The following is a 21,910-nucleotide window of genomic DNA, read 5'->3' as shown; positions in this document are numbered from 1 at the left end:
ATTTATAAGGAAATACTATCAAATCTGTCTTAAACACACAAATAATAAATAAGGAGGCGTGATAAAATGTGTTATTAATAGGTAACTAACTAACGAGGGAATAAAGTAATATTCAAAAAGTCTTTATATTTGACCTGATTAAAAAAATTCTCATCTTTGTCATCCTCATCCTCTTTGTTTTCTGTCACAGCGGTTGGGTAGTTTGGCTAATGTTTACTCAGTCATGCCACCTGAAGGCAGCCAGTGGGATTGCAGCCAGGAAAACACAACATGCGTCTATATGCCAGATTACCAGACGGTTACGGTTCTTCTGAAAAGTCATCACACTGTCATGGATGTCTTGGCTGAGACCTGCAGGGTAAGATCACTGCATTCAACATAGTATTCAGATTAATTACCTTGATTTACCAACGCACCCATTTTGATTTGTTTGAGTCAGCGTATACATGCAGACACACTATTGTATCACTCCTTCACCTGAGGCTATGGGTGACATTATAAAAGACAGCATCTGGGGAAATTCATTAAAAGATGACATTATGCTTTCTGCATGACAGCTGTCTTAGTCTGATATCTGTGACAGCAGGCTGACATTGCTTCAGCAACTGGCTTTTCCCACACAAATGAATTTCACACAATCAGTATCTACACCACCATACGCTACCATTCAAAAGTGTCTGTAAGATTTCTTTGAAAGAAGTCTCTTATACTCTCCAAGACTTATTTAATCAAATATACAGTAAAACAGTAATATTGTGAAATATTGTTTGTTTAAAAGGACCCACTTTATATTGTGTCTTTAACTGCTATGTACTAACATTTAAATTAATAATTTGACACAGTGCACTTTTTGTGTACATATGTGTTTTTACATTGTACTTATATTTTTTAAAAACCTGCATATAATTACGTCTGTTATTAATTTCTGGAATTACATCTTATCCCAACCTTACCCGCTTTGCAATACAACATCAACACAATAAGTTCATTGTACTTAATTCTTTTGATGCAAATAAATAATATTTGCACCTAATATAAAGTGTGACCTTTAAAAATAACTTTTCTATTTGAATATATATTTAAAATATAATTTATTCCTGTGATCAAAGCTGAATTTTCAGGATCATTACTCCAGTCTTTAGTGTCGTATGGTCCTTCAGAAATTCTAATATGCTCAAGAAAAATGTCTTATTACATTTCTTATGAATATTGAAACCAGTTGTGCTACTCAATATTTTGGTGGAATCCATGATACATTTTTGTCTTTTTTGTAACTTTTGATCAAATGAATGCATCCTTGCAAAATACAAGTATTATTATTATTTTAAATCTTACAGACCCCAAACTTTTGAACGGTAGTGTAGTTACTGTTATATATAAATATACATATACAATATATATACAAATAATTCACCCAAGATAAATATTGTCACCATTTACTAAACCTTATCTCGTTCCACTCCAAAATGTGCTCCTGTGGAACAAAAAAAGTAGATGTTTTGAAGAATGTTCACACTGCTCTTTTTCTTACAACAAAAACATACAGTGACCTTCATTTCAGCGCCATATTCCAACTATCCTGAAGTCCTCTGATTTACTTGTTATTGACTTAAATGTTACCCGCTACTTTACTTTTACATATTTGGCAGATGCCAAAAACGATTCAGCCCTTTCCACATACTAGAAATAAAATGTATAGCATCAAGACTTAGTGCACCAAGTTGTGTGAGCATGGCACTAGCAACACCAAGGTCATGGGTTCGATTCCCATGGAAAGCAAGAACTGATAAGATGTGTACCTTGAACAATCAATATTGTAAAAAGCGCTATATAAATAAAGGTGACTTAACTTTTCACTCGGTCTAGCCTTTCAAAGTTTTGTTATTGAGCATTTAATTCACTGTATCAGAATACATGTATGTGCTGACACAAAAACTGGAACATATGTAGTACATATATGTCTTCTGTACCTGTTGAGGACTTGGCTCTTTGGTGGTTTTGGAGGTTATCCCTACGCAGAGACTGTGTGTTTGCAGTGTCTGAATTGTGCCGAATGGAGGGCGGATGACGTTCATATCATTCTAATATGCTCAAGAGAAATGTTGGATGTTCAGCTGGACGTTTTTGGAATCTGCCAAATATGTAAAAGTAAAGTACCGGGTAACTTTAAGTCAATAACAAGTAAATCAGATGACTTCAGGATAGTTGGAATATGGCGCTGAAATGAAGGTCACTGTATGTTTTTGTTGTAAGAAAAAGAGCAGTGTGAACATTCTTCAAAACATCTACTTTTTTGTTCCACAGGAGCTCATTTTGGAGTGGAACAAGATAAGGTTTAGTAAATGGTGACAATATATATTTTGGGTGAATTATTTGTATATGTAAAATTCTTTGACAACACAATATATGTGGTCCTTTCCAGCTACATCAGTGTAGCTACAGTATGAGATTTGCCATTCAAGAAATTTTCAGGACTTTTCAGGACATTGCATTCAAGGTACACATCTTATCAGTTCTTGCTTTCCATGGGAATCGAACCCATGACCTTATTGTTGATTGCCATGCTCACACAACTTGGTGCACTAAGTCTTGATGCTAAACATTTTATTTGTTGTATGTGGAAAGGGCTGAATCTTAAGATAGATTTCCCTCCCGTAGCTCATAGGCCTGGACCCCAGCATGCACTGTTTACGGCTGAGAAGGTGTGTAGGAGACATAATGGAGGTATCAACACCATCAGCTGTTGAGCTTCTGCAGAACTTGGTAAGATATTGACAATGGCAAAGCTTAATGTTCAATGGATAATGGCTCAGTTGATAAAAGTTAAAGTTGGTGAACTGCATGACTTGTGCACTTACCTAGACGTCTTTGTCATCCTAGTCATATGACGAACTGGAGGTCTGCCAACTGAACGTCTACACTCTGCACATGTCTAGACCCAGTCTAACTGGTGACTTTGGTAAGCAAGTCATTGCAAAGGGGAAGTTTACGTGGCTGTTTTTAAGCTCATCGGGGACTGATGGCACTTTATGATGCATGCCGTTCCTCACAGGTTTTTTTTTTTTTTTTCTCAAGGCTTTGCTGTTACAGGCTATGTAGACAACCTCAAAAACAGCCGTATCGTTGTCAGTGAAGTTCTCCCTGATGGGCTTGCTTTCAGCGAAGGTACTTTTGCTTCTGTAGATACAGCTTTTATCTCTGAGGTTATGTAGGTTATGCTGTTTGGATATGTTATTAACATCTTTTGGATATTTGAACAAAGACCAAAATATGTCCTAGTGAAGACACCAGTTTTATAACTGGGTATTATAACTTTTGTTTCCTTCATTCCTGTTGTTTTATATCATTGATAGGTCTGAGGCCTGGTGATGAGATCGTGGTTCTGAATGGTTGTGAGGTGTCTTCTCTGGACCTGGCTCTGATACAGACTTTATTCAGCGATCAGAGTCTGCAACTGACCGTGAAACGTCATCCGCCCTCCATTCGGCACAATTCAGACACTGCAAACACACAGTGTCTGCGTAGGGATAACCTCCAAAGAGCCAAGTCCTCAACAGGTACAGAAGACATATATGTACTACATATGTTCCAGTTTTTGTGTCAGCACATACATGTATTCTGACACAGTGAATTCAATGCTCAGTAACAAAACTTTGAAAGGCTAGACAGAGTGAAAAGTCAAGTCACCTTTATTTATATAGTGCTTTTTACTATATTGATTGTTTCAAATCAGCTTTACAGTGATAACAGGAAAATAAAGCAACAAAGTTTGTTTCTGCTGTACAGCAGATCTAGAAGAAAATAGTGTCATAGTCAAGCTTAAGTAAGTTCAGTGATGGTTCATTTTTGTTGTAAAAAAGTAATTAATTTAGTTCATTTATATATATATATATATATAGCCGCTCTGGAGAAAACAGTGATGTCATCGTCCAGCTCAGTTCAGTTCTTATATAATGGTGTCAATGCAGGCAGATCAATAATATTGTTGAATATTAAATGTCCCGAACTAAGCAAGCCGAAAGCCAAAGGCGACGGAAGTGTGAAGTGTGAAGTGAAGTATACTTGGACCTTAAAGTAACTACATGGACTTAACATAGCAATTAGTAATTCGCACTATCATTACTACTTGCTTATTAGCTTGCTTGTTACTAGCATATTGCCTGTTTATTAGTTCTTATAAAGTACATATTAATGCCTTATTCTGCATTATAAGGAGGCCTTCTATTCTTGGCATTCACATCATTTCCCTTAATAGTGTAAGGCTGGAAACTTACGCTGCTATTTTGAACCAATAATCGGAACAAAAAGCAGTTGAAGGATGACATGTATAATTCAAATATTTATCTGACTCCAATATAATTAATCTGACTCCATTAAAGTTGTTGTTATTCTTTAACCTCTTATTCTTTAAAGGTAAATGTCTTTCTTAGAACTGATAGGAAAACGTAAGATTTAACCTGAACGTTTAGATAACGAAAGTTATAATCACTTTAGCTTTCAACATAATCAGTGATAAAAGAAAAGATTCTCAAAGCCTTTAAAGCAGGCAAAGTTATTTATTAAGTTACATGTTTAAATATACAGACAGTAGAATGGAACAACATAATGTATAGAAACTTAGTTGTAACAAATAGTGCACTGTTGTGCAGAAGAGGCCGTAAAAGCCTTTCTTGTAGTATGAGGTTACGCACCGGTGTGCGAGAGTGGCAGGGTTAAAGCCTTTCTCCTAGATTAACAGTTACCTTTCCTTCTTATACCCTGAGCAAAGCATTGTTAAACATGAGTGGAATACCATCACCAAACCCAACCGACAGGAAACCAAAAGATGAGGCAAATGGGTGGAGATCCAGAGGGGGAGAAGAACATTAACATATTCTCCTCAATGCATGTTTAACCAATAGTACCTAGATTGTACATTAGGATACTTTAATATCTCTATTAAGTTCACCACCATTCATTTCAGTTTATAAGCTGTCAGATGAGACTAAACATGGCATAGTTACATTTTAGAACACAGTAGTAAATAAACAGTATGTAGTTGAAAGCATCTACAGTACTATATGTCCTGTTAAGCAAATGGTACAGACGTGTCATTGAGGTGCAAACGACTCTATCTCTCCCGACAGAACCATCCTGTGCCTGGAGTGTCCCAACAGTCCTCAATCAGCATATTGATGAATCCCTTGCACTAGATATGCATTAGCATACTGTGATGATGAAGGCCATTGTGCCATGTTTAATTCACATGTATGCCTTTAAAAGGCTTTTTGAAGTACTGGGGCAGTAAAGAGTTCTGCCCATATTTGCTCAGCCCTACAATAGTGAATATGAGTTCCCCAAACTAAAGTGTAACCTAAGTTTCTAAGAAAATTCAGTTTGTTAACCACTTTCTAAATTACATAAGCCGCCCAGTTCACTATTTTCAAGCTTACATGTTAGTTCACAGCTTATAGTATTGTGCTGCTCTTAATGTTTTTGTAGTTGCAACGCTTGCAAACAGAAACATGCCTCAAACAAGGTAGACACCTTCATTTCTCATCTGCAGGACAGCTGGTGAGAAAAGAGGATCACTTTCTTGCTGATGTTATTCTTCTATTCAACATGGTGACGACACTCTGTTACTGTCGGATTCTCACTGTTCAGGCCCGCAATCCGGCACTAAAGCTAACGTGCTGCAAAATTAATATAATTTTAATGTATGAGAAATTGTAGGCCTATTTGTTCCTGGTTTGTCATCTCTGTCGTGCTGCAGTATTGAATATCAGATATATCTGTTTCTAAAAATAGAGTCCATTGTGGTGTAGGCAGTGTTTTATTTTGATCAAACATGGCCTAAATATATCATATAATGTGTATATATATATATATATACGACAACTTTCTCTTCACTTGTTATGCGTTCAAATTCACTGTTGTAGACATTTGACACTTGTCACACCTCACCCGTAAACTTCCTACCCCGTGACTTCCTCAAACTAAACAGTTGTCTGTACTAACTCAGTCATTTATAAAAAGCTGATGTAAATGCTGTAAGGAGGAACAGTGTTGCGTGCTGGATTTGAACCTGGTAGGTGTTTTGATTGAATGAATATCACAGCACATGTGTTGCTGTATTTATTTATGATGTTGGGTAAAATGTGATGTTATAAAGTTAAAGTCATAACTTATACTAATTTTCTGTCAACCACTATAATCACAACTAAGGTTTAAAGTAATCATTCTGCAGTGACATTGAAAAGGGTGATTTATTGTTGGTTTGCTTCTTTTGTCTTCTTTTGTCTAATTACGCAGCATCTTTTGTAAGCAGTGAGCAACAAGGTTTTCATGTACAGAGCATTGGTTGGTTACACGAGTGTTTTACAAGCCAAGCTTTTTTACCTCAAAATAACTGTTGAAGGTTTGTGTGCCGCTTTATATTTGATGTCTTTAACTACTTAGCATTTTTTTTTATAAAAAAATAACCATTTATTTACTTATTTTAAGCATTGACAGATTGACATTTGCTGCTGATGAGGATATGGGTCGGGTTAGAGCTAGAGGTAGGTTTAGGGTTGGGATATTGTCAGAAGTGTAAATACATATTGTAAGTGTAAATACTTCCTAATCAGTTTCATCATCTCAGCATCCCAGATAGCTTAGAAGAACTCGATATTGCAACAGAAACTTTTAACTCTCTCTTTTTCAGCACTTTAAACAGTTGCTCCGTTGCGCTTAAAGAAGATTAAAGAAAATAGTCCAACGCCATGGTGTAACGAGCTCACTCAGGCACTTAAGAGAGCAGCCAGAAAAATGAAGCACAACTGGAAGAAAACAAAACTAGAGGTATTTCACATTTCATGGTAAGAGAGTTCGATTGCATACAGAGAGGCCTTAAAAGCTGCTAGATCTGCTTATTTTTTAACCCTATTAGAAGAAAATAAACAAAACCCTAGGTATTTATTTGAAACAGTGGCTAAACTAACGAAAAAGAAAGCTTCAAGCCAATACATTTCCAAGCAGCACAGCAGTAATGACTTTGTGAACTTCTTCACTTATAAGATTGATAATATCAGGGACAAAATTATAACTATGCAACCGTCTACTACAGTATCGCATCAGGGAGTGCATTGTAGTCTCCCTAAGGAAAAATTCTATTCATTTATTGCTATAGGAGAGGAAGAATTCGCTAAACTCATTAAATCATCTAAACCAACAACATGTATGTTAGACCCTATACCGACTAAGCTACTGAAAGAGATGCTTCCAGAGGTCATATATCCTCTTCTTACTATCATTAATTCATCTTTTTCATTAGGGTACGTACCAAAAACCTTTAAGCTGGCTATTATTAAACTGCTTGTTAAAAAAACGCAACTTGATCCTACAAAATTAGTCAATTACAGGCCGATCTCGAATCTACCCTCTCTGTCAAAGATACTAGAAAAGGCAGTATCTTCACAACTATGTTCCTTTTTAGAAAGAAATGATATCTGCGAGGATTTTCAGTCAGGATTTAGACCGTGCCATAGTACCGAGACAGCTCTCATCAGAGTCACAAATGATTTGCTCTTATCATCCGATCATGGTTGTATCTCTCAATTGGTGTTACTCGATCTTAGTGCTGCATTTGACACTATTGACAACAACATTCTTTTAAATAGACTTGAAAATTATGTTGGCATTAGTGGAATTGCATTAGCATGGTTTAAATCATACTTATCTGACCGTTATCGGTTTGTAGCAGTAAATGAAGAGATGTCTTATCGATCACAAGTTCAGTATGGCGTACCACAAGGCTCAGTACTAGGACCATTGCTGTTCACTCTGTACATGCTACCATTAGGAGATATCATTAGGAAGCATGGAATTAGCTTTCACTGTTATGCTGATGATACTCAGCTCTATATTTCTTCACAACCTAACGAATTCACAAAATTAACTGAATGCATAGCTGATATAAAAAATTGGATGACTAGTAATTTCCTACTACTAAATTCAGAAAAAACAGAGATTCTAATTATTGGACATCAAAAAACGTCCTCACGTAATAACCTAGAATACTGTCTAACACTTGATGGCTGCTCTGTTAAGTCTTCGTCGTCAGTTAGGAACCTGGGTGTGCTCTTTGATACCAATTGAAATTGACATTTGAAAGTCACATGTCTAGTATCTGTAAAACTGCATTTTTCCATCTTAAAAATATATCTAAATTACGCCATATGCTCTCATTGACAAATGCGTAACAATTAGTTAATGCGTTCATGACCTCAAGGCTAGATTATTGTAATGCTCTACTGGGTGGTTGCCCTGCACGCTTAATAAACAAACTACAGCTGGTCCAAAATGCAGCAGCTCGAGTTCTTACCAGAACCAGGAAGTATGACCATATTAGCCCAGTTCTGTCAACACTGCATTGGCTCCCTATTAAACATCGTATACATTTTTAAATATTGCTGATTACTTACAAAGCACTAAATGGTTTAGCTCCGCAGTACTTGAGCGAGCTCTTAACGCATTATAGTCCTTCACGTCTATTGCGATCTCAAAATTCCGGCCAGTTGACAATACCTAGAATATCAAAATCGACTGCTGGCGGTAGATCCTTTTCCTATTTAGCACCAAAACTTTGGAACAGTTTTCCTACCATTGTCCGGGAAGCAGACACACTCTGTCAGTTCAAAGCTAGACTAAAAACACATCTCTTTGACCTAGCATACACATAACACATTATAGACTTCTATAATTCAATGTTAGGCTGTATCCAGATCTGATGAAGGACCTGCGCCTGGACCCGATGTCATAGCGGGGTGCTTAAGTGCCAACTAGTTTCTCCTAATGGAGGATCCCTTTACCACTCTACAGATAAAGCGTTGTCTGGAAAATTCGTTTTGCGTATCTACCTCGAAGTGATAAAATACACCGCTCTACAGTAATTTGAAAGTGATTGCAGTACCAGTTTTGGCCACAATCTTACATACAGCTCCTTTAAGGCTTGGTTTGTAGGGAATTACAAACCTGCACATATATTCAAACGTGCATACCAATAGACTAATACACGTGCACTCCATCAGCGTTCTCACAGGTTTCGCGTTTAAAGTCTGTGTAGAGTTTCCTGTTAAAACGGTGTCGTGCTAAGTTATTAACTAATGATCGTTGCGACGGAAGTGAATCAATCAAGTTAACTTTAGCTGGAAAATAACTTTATTCAAGAACTGCTATAAAGCCAAAACAATCTCTGTTACTTTAAACTATCCTTGTATCTCTGTAAAGCAGCTTTGGAACAATCTACATTGTTAAAAGTGCTATATATAAATGAAGATGACTTGACTTGACTTGACTAGTCTCTTAGCATTTCATGGCAGCTCTTAAGATATTAGATCAGTGGTAGGGTGAGATGAAAGTGAAATTTGCTCTTGACTTATATTCAGGCAAATTAATATATACATGTCTAATTATCCGTATTTTGTTTGAAGATATATCATATTAGCAACATGAATTCAAACTGAATGATTTCAGTCAATAGGTCAAATAATACTTTAACAATAGGTTTAATGAATAGCAAAGATGTCTAAAATGTATGTCTAACACATAGAATTGTTGAATAATCCCATTAATTATACAAGTTTTAAATAAAAATAATGACACTTGTCACATGTATACACACACGCACGGGTCAAAGATAAAACAAAGTCTTTTAATGAACAAGGAGAATAAGAGACACAACTACACACTAACATAAATAGGACCAAACAGAACATAACCGTTACACCACTAGCAAAATAGATGTCACTTGTGGTCTTCTGTGCCAATTCTGGTGGGCCGTCTTACCCCGATGGTCTAAATTTAGAGATGTGACAAACCCCTTATTAACACATAAACCTTTGATATTCAGCCTAATTCAATGTCACAGATTATTTTCCAGAGACACAAAATTAGCCAAATTAACCATGACTAAATCTCACAAATGTTAATATTCAGATGAAATCAGGAAGAGCATTGAATCTGTGTCATTCGTTCAATGTTTTTTTTATTTAATTTTGAAAGTAAAAAACTGTTCCTTTTTGGTTTTTAATTTTTTTCCAAAAAAACTAAAAACAAGAATTGAGCTTGATTTTTCGTTTTTCATTCTGAGGTAGAAAAATGAATAAACAGCTGGAATATTCAATTTCTACACATGGGCGGGAATGAAACGCCCCTTTCCTCTGATTTGTCAGCCGAAGATCAAACTGTCCCGTCATCAGTTCATCCTCAGTTCTGCACTGCAGAATAAGAGTCCTCCGTTGTGCGGATTCTTAACGCGTTTATTGCAACTACATTTCATCTTTTTTTCATCAAACAACCAGACTAACGAATGGCTCGACACAACCCGTACTGGGGAATAGACTAGACAGGGCTTATTTTTTTGGGAAAAAATGAAAAAACGAAATAGGAACTGTTTTAAAATGTTTCTACTTTCGATATTAAATCTACTACTGAACGAATGATACACGGATTGCATTGCCATTCATTAAATTTGAGATTTTGTGCCATCTATGCTTGAGGCTCAGCCTTAGTGAGTTCAGGTGCCAAGAGGACACATTTATTTTGTTTCCAGAAACCATGCATCAACCACCTTTGTACACAAGGGAATATGTGTACTATTCTTGCTTTGTTTTTTCACCTGCGTATTAATGAAATTCAGACTCCGCTAACTAGCTATTGCATGCCATTGGAAATTGTTTGGATTGAAGTTGGGTTTACATACCAGAATGAAAGGAAAGGTGTTGAAATGAAATGAATAAGGATTGGTGATACCAATTGAAATGGAAGGCTGTTTCTGATCATAGATTAGGTATGCCAATTACAAGAGCCTTGAGTAAAGATATCCTGGAATACAATCTCACATTTATAGCAACAGGAGATTTTATTTTTGCCAACATGGCCACATGAAAGGGCATTCAGGTGTTTGGGATTTATTCTCACATTACAAGAAAATTAAAGGGTTAGTTCACACACACACAAAAAAAAATTCTGTCATTAATTACTCACACTTGTGTCGTTCCAAACCTGACTTTCGTTCATCTTCAGAACAGAAATAAAGATCTTTTTGATGAAATCTGAGTGATTTCTGTCCCTCCATTGACAGTCAAGCTAACATGCTTGAGCTTCAGTTTAACACAACTGATGTGTGAGTTGATGAATGTTTATATGTGAATAGAAGACTAAATTCAATCTGTTCATCATATAAAGCGATTGAGTCTCTTCAGAAAATGTTGGATTCATATGGATCAGTTTTACGATCTTTTTATGAACTTTTTGAAACGGCAAAGTGTCAGTTGCGTAGACTGTCAATAAAGGGACAGAAAGCTCTCAGATTTAATCAAAAAGATCTTCATTTGTGTTCCAAAGATGAGCGAAAGTCTTACGGTTTCGGAACGACACGAGGGTGAGGAATTAATGAAAGAATTTTCATTTTTGGGTTAAACTATCTCTTTAAGAAAAAAGAGAGAGGCAGTTGGGACAGTGTGCACACCATAAAACTAGTTAGACTAGTCCGATTAGTTGTCGGCAACTAGCTGGAGGAACATGCTATACGGTCAAAGCCAACCATCTTCAGTTTTGAAGTATGCGCTTGGCTTTAGGGGCTTCAAACCAATTTGTGAAGTGGTTAAGATCTTGTAGTGAAGTTGATGCTGTCACGTCAGCCTGTAACATTGCTCATGATACAGCAAGTTGAAATATTCAAACTTTAGAATAAAGAGGTATGTCAACACATTTGCCAAGAATAAAGGCAGTTTATTGTATTTTAGTTTAGTGTAGATATTTAACATGTGAAATTCTTCCCAGTGGCTTAAACTAGAACTCAGTTCGCCGTATGCATTTTAGCTCAGGCCACACAGACAACACTGTATATGCTTGAGTGAATCTTCATTGTAGTATGGGTAATAACTGATACTTTCTTATTATCAGGGCTTTCATTAGATTCATTAGATATCACAGCAGACATGACCTCTATATTTTCTATAATTACAAGGAAGAATGAGTACACACTATGGTTTTCCTGTGTAGTGGTGCAGTGTCATTGAAACCACCCTTCAAACATCATTTAGCAACATAGGGGTGCAACCATGGTAAAGCAACAACTTGCGTAACTATTAAGAATTTGAAGCATCAGGACGCTGAAAAAATGGCATAAATTACACTGTGAAAAGCAGAGACTAAAGTTTGTTAAAGATTAGTCTCCACATTTAGGACTAAAATAATCAAGTGTTGGAATAAAAATATTTTTGATCTATTAATTTCATTTTAGAAAAGGCTTTGGCAATCTTTTTGACATTTTTATTTTTGAATTTAGATAATCAGGGTTTTTTAAATTATTTTTTTATAAAATTTCATCCACTTGATAGCAATGACAGCTGCCAAAAAAAATAACAATGACAGCTGTGCAGACCTTATACATTCTAGCCAGTGCACAGCATTTCCCATTTGCAGTAATTGGCTTGTAGGAAATTTATCACAGAACCATTTCCTCAACTTATCTGCCAGTGTCAGATGTGACTCTTTCTTTGAAACTCTGCTTCCCAGAGATCTCTCTTCACTGTTGCAGATGAAACTGGTATTGAACATGTACGATTCATTGAAGCTGCCAGGTGAACGCTATTGTGGCGTCTGTTTTTGAGACTAGAGACTGCCATGTACTTGTTCTCGTGTTGTGCATCTGGACTGTTCACTTATCACTCTGTCCTGGTTAGAACCAGTTTGTTCTCTTCCTTCAAGACAGTATTGCAGCGAAAATCCTTCCTTTTGCAAATGAACAATAAATGAGTTGCTAAAGGAATGTGTTTCTAGTTTGCCATTTTCAAGGTCACCTTCATTTATATAGCACTTTTAACAATATGGATTGTTTCAAAGCAGCTTTACAGTGATAATAGGAAATTAAAGTAACAGAGATTGTTTTGGCTTTACAGCAGCTCTAGAATAAAGTTATTGACCAGCCAAAGTTAGTTTTGATTGATTCACTTCCATTGCGAAGATCATTAGTTATTAACTTAGGGTCGCTAACACAACACCGTTCTAACAGAAAACCCTTAACGTGCTCTGGCCCGCTCATCCGCACAACAACAGTGACTGGTGAATATATTATATTACTAATATTAGCGTAGACGCCATTCTTCTTATGATGTAACGAGTACATCAGGATTTATGGGGAGTGTTCCCGGTTCCGGCTGACCTAATCTATGCAGCCTAACATTGAATTATAGAAATTGGTCATTCATTATGTGTATGCTGGGTCAAAGAGATGTGTTTTTATCAATGTATCATTTTTATCAGGTATTATCAACTGGCCGGAATTTTCAGACACAATAGACATGAAGAACTATAATGCGTTAAGAGCTCGCTCAAGTACTGGGGAGCTAAACCATTTAGTGCTTTGTAAGTAATCAGCAATATTTTAAAATGTATACGATGTTTAATAGGGAGCCAATGCAGTGTTGAACCAACCAAATGTACCAAATGTAACTTGCAAGAAATTCAAGGGTGCTTAATACTTCCAGTAAGCTGTGATTTTCTGCATGTCTTTAAGCAGCACAACCATTTCAGCTGTGTTAATGAAAAAAAACGTCTCCGGTACTAGTTTGTACCTTTAGATTATTATTTTTATTTTTTTATGATGATGTAACAGTGCTTTTTTTTATAGTAAACTACAGTTGGCTAATAGCTGCTGAAAGTGAAGCTTTGCCATCACACATAAAATATATATTTTTAAATGTATACTAATAGAAAAGAAACATAACTCTTTTTTTTTTTTACACATAAAAACAATTTACAAAATGTACAAAATAAAATGTGGCTTTTGCTTCTATTTTTACTTTATTATTAATTAACTTTACTATATTAATGAACAGGAACATCAATCACTTTTATTATCATAACTTCATAACTTTAGTGTAATGCAGAGGATTTATAATATATTATTTTGGCAGTGGTGTTCTGTACTGAGGAGTATTTATTTTTTTAAGTCAGATGTAAATTCATGTCTCAGTTACACTTGATGTTGTCACATTTTCCTGGTTAAATAAACATTACTTGCGCTATAAAAAAAGAAAGAAGAAGAAACCAAATACAAATCTATTTTTTTTTATATTTATATTTTTACATTAAAACCAAGTATGAATATCATCAAGTTAGTGTTTTTAAGTTTTTTTACATTTATTCCAAGATAATGACTCAAGGCAGTAACAATTTAAACTATATATTTTATTTTTGAACTGATTTTCAGCTGTTTTTTAAATAGTCAACTTATTTTTGGGTCATCTGTTGTCAAGCTCAGTAAACACTGGTCACAGACACCGAAATGTACCTTTAATTTCACCAAGCTGACTGCTCACTTAAAGTCCGCGTGAACCGGAAGTTGCAAACGACTTTTCTTCAGTGCTGTGACGTATTTCCCAGTAAAACGGAATATTGAACAGAGGGCAGGGTTTTACTCTAGCACTCCTCCTCTCCATCTCTCGCTCATTACAGACTAACGATTTGAAGGGAGTGGTTAAGCGTTTCCCAACCCAAGTCCTCAAACCTACGTCATCAGAGAAGGGACGCCATTTCAGACCGGAAGTAACTTTTCAGACTTTGATTAAAGATTACGACGGCAAACAATTTTTTTCTGTGTTTTAACTTGCACAGATTAATTGTTCACCACAACACTAGTAATATGCGCTAACAAAGTAAATAGGGTCAATTTTGATTTCAGTTGGACTTTAAAAACCCGCCACAGATCATGTTTTCAGGCCGTTTCAAGTTTTATTTTGACGTGACAAAGTGGTGATATCTAAGTGAGTTGTTTATTTACTTTTTAATTAGTCTTTCCAAGAGAGACAAGGACTCCCTCTGTAACTTTCCCCGCGGGTGTTGCTGTTGGACAGTGTTACTTAAAAAAAAATTGAGTGATTTACACACCTGCATTAATATCATAATTTGTCATATTTGCATTGTTTTATTTTTGTACTATGGATTATTTTTTTCATCCAATTTTGTGCCCTTGCCTCCTCGCAGGAATCGCCCCTGTATTTTGAAGTGTATCACTGCTGCCAGTATTGTTGCAGGAGCCTCTGTTTGCCTGTGGAGGCGCTGTCGTTGCAGATATGTTGAAGCCATTAGTGAAAGATATCAGTTAACTGCACAGACGTGAGAAAACTAAGCATTGTGCGGTCACTACTGAGAGAATCTGCTCTGCTTGATTTCAACAAAATTTGTGACACTTGACACTAGCAAAGGTGATTTTATAGAGATCCCATATCTTTGTTTTGAGAGAGAGAGAGAATTTCAAGTTTGGGCCCAGGTTCTGCTTTTTGTTTGAGCATCAAGACTATTTTTTTTTCCTGTTGTATTTTACATCTCGTAGTTCACTCTCTACCAATTCAAACTTTTGAAACCGGTGAATTGAATGTGGCAAATGACTTACTAAAAAAGAATCTCTACAATTCTACTGCGGTGGCATGGCATCTTCACTTGTGTATCTGATTTCACAAAAATATCTGGATTTGAAGGGCTACACAGTGACTGAAAAGGCTGAAAATAAGTGTTTTAATGGAAAGTAGTGTTTTTAAAAGAAGTGTGAATAATGGTTTCTTTCTCCTCAGATGTGTCCTGTGTGGCAGACGTCTTAGGCTTGGTTGTAGATGATGGTCTTCAGGATTTATACAACAACCATCGAGCAGTTCAGCACAGCAAGGTAAAGAATATACAAGGGTTTTTTTCCCATCTAATTCGTCAGTTTCACAAACACTGATATATTGATATTATATACTGATAAACTGTACATTGCAGTGAGGTTTTGCCTTTAAAGTTGGTGTACAAGTGAAATTTAAGGTCCCCCTGTGGTGAAAATCAAGCTTTTAATGTTGTTTATATGTCTATGTGGTTTTTTTAATATGCTTTAAGACAAACCATGGGCAAATTCATAAGTCAACTCCATTGCTGAGTATTTACTCCTTAAAACTGCAGTGCAAAGAAATGGCTGGTGTTTCTGACGTCACAAACTTTAATATCTGTTTTATTTTAAACTAATTTGCAGTGTACAGTATGTGCATGCCCTTTTGTGTGTTTGTAAGGTTTTACTTGCACTGCGAGGTGCTCACAGATGTCGCACAATTAGAACAGATTAATAAACCTACTAAATGTTTTAATTCATATGTAAAAGTGCTAAATGGTTTTTGTGAGGGTTAGGGGATAGGAAATATCATTACCTCAGTATAAAACTATTTTTATAACAAAAATACCAAAAAAAGTGTGTGTGTGTATTTTGAGCAGCAGCTACAGTGTCAAAGCTTGTCTGTCAGTGTTTGTTATCACTCAGTAATTAGCCTCTTCAAGGAGCTTTGGCCTTCACACTGCTCGCTTATTACTGTCACCAACACAAGAGCTTGTAATGCTAAAGGCTAAACGCTCAAAGACAAAAACTTTTATTGATCTTGATAAGTCCTTGCATGCTGAGTTGAGGGATGTCATAAACATCTCAGAGATGCATGTTTATGTGTATGGACATTGCTTTAAGACTGCATAGGAAGTATGAGTTCCTCTTTAACTCCTCTTTAAATCCATTCTGCTCATCCATCCATCCATCCATCTATCCCAGGAGGCTTTCTTTTTTTTTTTTTTTTTTTGGCAGACCAGAGCCCCACTTTTGTACGCTCTATTAATACAATGCTGGTGATTAAATCAGAACAGATTATTGTGATTTACATAAGGTGTGTCATTCCTCTTTAATTATTTCCAACTAATTTGCTTTTGATACTGCTAATTGGTGCACTTGATTCTAATTTAAGGCACTCAGTGTAGTGATAAATATAGGGATGTAATAACGTTTTCCCACAAAAGAAATGGGAATTACTGTCATGTAAAGCTTTACAAAATTACACAATGTACTGTCAATTCCGAGTGTCATTTATTAAATTATATTGTCTTTTATCTAAATCATCATACTTCAAACCCATTAATACCCAAAGCATTAATTCTTATGAGTTGTCATAAGAATTAATGCTATTCTTCATATATGTAACAAGAAATACATTTCTGGACCTTGCAAGATCAAAGAAAACAAGGCCAAAACAAGAAGAAATAAGTGTTCTTCTGTTGTCATTGTGTCAGAGTTGTTAATGTAACTTATCAGGCAATGGGCTACTTGCACAACTACTTTAACGTTCTATTTATTATAACTCGGGAGTTTCCTGTAACAGCGTTCAGCACACACACATACATGAGAATGCAGATTATTACTGCGCTTTATGACTGTCAATTGATTAAAACAATGAATCATGTTCGCTGTGTTAACATGAATTATCTTGAACCTGCTGAAATGTTGCTGTAAATATATTTTCTTTCCAACTGTGCATTCTAAATAATAAATACATATATTTTGCCACTAACCTGCAGCAGTCGGTCATAGTCGGTCTGACTCGGTCATAATAAGCTCATCTTCTCATTAACAGTGTTTTTCTCTTACTGATCATATTTCACACTTGTTGAGTTTACATTTTTAAATGAATTTGACTGATAAAAAGGATTGCTTGTGTGCGCTGGTGCTCTTATGAATTAATGAATGAATGCGCGGTCCTTGCCTTAAATTTAACGATGTTATATATTTAATTTAACACTAAACAGTAGAGCGCAGAGGAGAATGATAGTCAACTACTTTGAATATTAATTAAGCATTTTGGACATAAACATACAGTGACAATGAAAAATGACATTGAATAGTGATTGAATATTCCCATGTGATGTTCTGTTGAGTTTAGATTTTTTTTTACACAGTAATCATCAGAATATCTCTTCTCATGTCTCTGAAAATGTCTAGATTTTTCAGTGTGTTTAAATTTTACAGTGTATCTGTTCATGTTTGCTGTTATATTTTCATTGGAAAAGATTGGTTGCTTTTATAGATTTGAAAGTGAAGTGTCCCTTGAAGATTTATATTTAAAGTCTGCTAGTTTATTAAGCCGTTAGCTGTGCACAGTAAACAAGGGGTCTCCCATCTATAGAGATTTAGTTATCTTTGAGTTGCAAGCCTGCTCCACTCTTGATGTGCAAATGTATTAATTAAAGGCTCATGTTGATGAGTTGCACTGCTTATTTCTGTCCCACACCAGGACAGAATAAATAACATTGGAAAACATTGAAAAACTTGAAAATTCTGTCATTAATTACTCGCTCTCATGTCGTTTCAAACCCGTAAGGGGTTAATCTTTGGAACACAAATGATTTTTAATGAAATCTGAGAGCTTTCTGTCCCTCCACTGACAGCCTAAGCAACTAACAATATTAAGCCCCAGAAAGGTAGTAAAGATATCATTAAAGGAATTTATGTTACTTTAGTGGTTTAACCTCGATTTTATGAAATGACACGCTTTGTTTGCACACAAAAAAAACATAATTTACCACTTTATTTACAAAATATCAATCTCCAACGAGCGTTCACAAGAGCAAAAAATTTGAATTTATATACATTTTCCACTAAATTATGCGATCTGAGGAGGTTTGAACGGACTCTCCCATCTCACTATGCTCTTATTCTTTTACCACAGAGGGCGCTCATGGGCTGAAAACAAGAGTTATATGAGTTAAATTAGTTAATTGGAGTCTGATATCAACAAAAAAAAGGCACATGGAAGAGAAATGAAACCAAATAAATACATAATTATAATCACATTTAATTTGTTTTTCATGTAGTCTCTTTTTTTCCATAATCATATGTATTTATTATGGCAATGTTAACATAAGTAGCCTTTAGCATCGCATATGCCTCATACAGGGATCAGAATCCCCATCGGATCACAAGGAAGTTATTTCAAACACTCGCTCGTGTCTGAAAGTGAGTTTTGTGCTGAAAACTGTTTTAAATGTGTTAATTGTTGAAGTTAGCTGGTAGCCTGATATAATAACAATGGAAATGAGCAGCTGTGTTGACTGTCTCCTGAACTCTGCCTTTGTTCATGACCACTCCTCAAGCCCCAGTTGGATCAAGGTATTCGGCGGGCCCTGGAGACAGTGGAAACACTTTTGGCCCAACGGTGGAAACGCGGCTATTAAGACCTCTGAGTGCATTTATGTGCTAGTGGTACACAGCACTGCAGGATATGATGTTATTTTATATATTACACCATACATTGTTGGCTGTCTTTCTCAGTTCATGTTAATGAAGTGTCCTCTATTGCAAAGCTTTTTTGCTTGTGGATATAAGAAACTTGAATTGTCCTTCTATAATGAATCTGCTGAGGAGGGGGATTAGAAGGGGAGGGATTTATTTTTGATATTGTTTGCAGAGGAACAGCTGTGAGTCTCAACAATGACACCTTAAAGGGGTGGTTCAGGATTTTGGACATCGGACTTCATTTTCAAGTTAGCCTGGGTGTTAGAAAATCTAATAAATATAATCATTTCTTACTAGCCTAGCCATGAAACAGTATTTTATTAATACATTTATTTTTGTTGCTGTTCCTAAAATATTTGGCAAACAGCTCAGATACAAGCCCTGATTAAGTGCTAGAGTGACACTGACAATAAATCAGAAACAATCATGGGTTTGGACATTGAGAGTATAAAGCTTAGTTTACACAAGTAATAATACAGTTAGTAACCAAACATTACGTCGCCAATATGCAAGCATGTTGGATTCATACCAAATGAGGAGAGCCCATAAATTTGGATTGATCCATGTCAGTTTGTATTCTATCTTGCAATCTGACACCCAATTTCCAATGAATTGGAATGAAACAATATAAAGTATAAAGTATTTGAATGGACGACACTTGTAATCTCAAACCTTATATGCGCATCCTTTACTGAGGTAAAGTTTAAAAAAGCATAGTAAACCAGATACTTTTATACCAGTCATGACAAAGTTTTTAGAATTTGGTAAATGACAAATTCTTGGGAATCAGATATTAATAGTGTGCAATAGTGTTTCATAACAAATTCAGTTTTTATGAAAAATGTTGTAAACTGTCTCCACTGATAAATATCAGTGGAGACAGTTTTCAAAATTTTTCATCCATTCCTCCCAGTTGCACAGTTCGCCGGTGCTAGGCTAGCGCGAGTCAACGGTATCTGCTAGCCTGCCATTAAAACAGTTTTACCCACTCCACAGTACACCAAAAGCAAATAAATTATAACTCCAGACTATCGATGTAAATGTCTGTTGAGAGAATAATGTTAGAAATCAAACTACCTTTTCATCGCATTGCAATAGTTATACTTTGTTCCCTGTATTTATTAGCACAGTCTACAGCAGCGGCGGAGTGATATTAAGTTACCTAGGCAACCGAGACCACTACTAGCTAGCTAGACGTCCCGACTGTAGTGCGCTTCTGTTCTGTGTTTACTTTTCGGCGCAGTACTACTAACCGGAGCAAAGTAAAATTCCGCCACTGCTGAGAAACTAGTTCCTGTAAATGTAAACGATCATAATTTGAGATGCAAGAGTAGTTTGATTTCTAACATTATTCTCTCAACAGACATTTACATCGATAGTCTGGCGTTATGATTTATTTGATTTTGGTGTACTGTGGAGTGGGTAAAACTATTTTTAATGGTAGGCTAGCAGTTACCGTTGACTTGCGCTAGCCTAGCACCAGCGAACTATGCAACTGGGAGGACTGGATGAAAAAATTTGAAAACTATCTCCACTGATAAATAACACCCAGGCTAACTTGGAAATGAAGTCCGATGTCCAAAATCCTGAACCACCCCTTTAAAATAAAGTGTAACCGTATGGAGTCTTCAGGACCATTTTTATACATATTCTCTCAATTGCTCCTGTTCCCTAGATTCTGGCACTGTCAACCATCTGCCACAAAGAGATGGATTAGGAAATTAACCCTATTTCTAAATGGGAAAAGGGGCTGTATTATTTGGCAAAAAAGGCTCTTAAATATCAGGCAATGAACTTAGCTCAGCTTTTAAGTTGGTCTCAAACATGGCTTGTCAAAACACTTTTACTAAAATAAGATGGGAAGTCTTAATCATTCAAAAAATATATATCTTTGGCTGCAAAAACTTTAGACGAACAAAGTATTCTCAAAAGCCATTTTGGGAGCCACTCCATCATTTTCAGCTTCCAGACCCCCAGTGTTTAGCATTGAACTAGGGGGATGGGAATGACTAAGCCAGTCAGTCAGCATATGGCTGTGAGCTGACTAATAATCTGGGCTTATTTAACAGTACTGTACACAGCCAGAAGTCGGGAAGAGATCCGAAGGAGAGGAACAACAAACTCTATGAGAGCTGCCCATGGGAATGGGTCGGCTCCAATGGCAGAGCAGAGCAAACGGGATGCCAGGCCATGCATCTACCTCACCGCTCTCATCGAGCTCTGCCTCTGTGAGCACTCGCCCGTCGAGTTTCTCTGCTCGTTCCTTACCATGTGCTGGTTCTGGCCAGACTGTGTCAAGGAAGGCAAGGACATCTTCCTTAACTCAACCCTTCTCACTGTACATCGGCTGCTTCAGAGCAAGCTGGCCCGACTGCTAGAGGAGATGTCTGCCTGCGTGGCCTGCCAGAACGCTGCCGAAGGACCCCTTTTCATGGTATCAAATGCTATTGTATTTATAGGAGGGGGGATTGACTCCTGTTCAGTTTTTCCCAAATGGTTTATGTGGATATATTTTTAACAGCGTTGACTGCATTGGTGTTCCTGTCTGAGGAATCATAGCTTTCATAGAAACATAGCTATTTTAGCTTTGGCTCATTATCCAACTGTGATAATTCAATATTTGTCATTATTATTTGTTTTTATGAACCACTTGGCCTCCTCCACCTTGGGCAAAGCTTAGATTTGCTTTTGACACAGTGGGCTTCTTTATTAAAAAACTGGATGCTGAAGAATAATAACAGTGTAAAATGTGAACTAGAGCATATAACTGCAAGTGCCATTTGGGTTGGATGGCTATCCACGCTG

The 21,910-nt window shown here is 36.4% G+C and overlaps 1 protein-coding gene across 3 annotated transcripts in view; it reads left to right on the top strand.

Annotated features, from left to right (window-relative positions):
* The window catches only part of tiam2a (TIAM Rac1 associated GEF 2a), a 111,957-nt gene that overhangs the window by 68,458 nt on the left and 21,589 nt on the right, over positions 1-21,910 (top strand). For all 3 annotated transcript variants that reach the window (XM_082143398.1, XM_082143399.1, XM_082143400.1), the window contains exons 10-15: positions 191-358; positions 2,659-2,763; positions 2,881-2,959; positions 3,076-3,165; positions 3,354-3,557; positions 15,600-15,691. In XM_082143398.1, coding sequence (XP_081999524.1) covers positions 191-358; positions 2,659-2,763; positions 2,881-2,959; positions 3,076-3,165; positions 3,354-3,557; positions 15,600-15,691 — 738 coding nt within the window. The remainder of the gene's footprint in view (positions 1-190; positions 359-2,658; positions 2,764-2,880; positions 2,960-3,075; positions 3,166-3,353; positions 3,558-15,599; positions 15,692-21,910) is intronic.

This window comes from Leuciscus leuciscus (assembly GCF_965113295.1).
Source record: "Leuciscus leuciscus genome assembly, chromosome: 17".
In the NCBI taxonomy this organism is placed as follows: Eukaryota; Metazoa; Chordata; class Actinopteri; order Cypriniformes; family Leuciscidae; genus Leuciscus; species Leuciscus leuciscus.
This window is presented reverse-complemented; position numbering and strand designations above follow the sequence as displayed.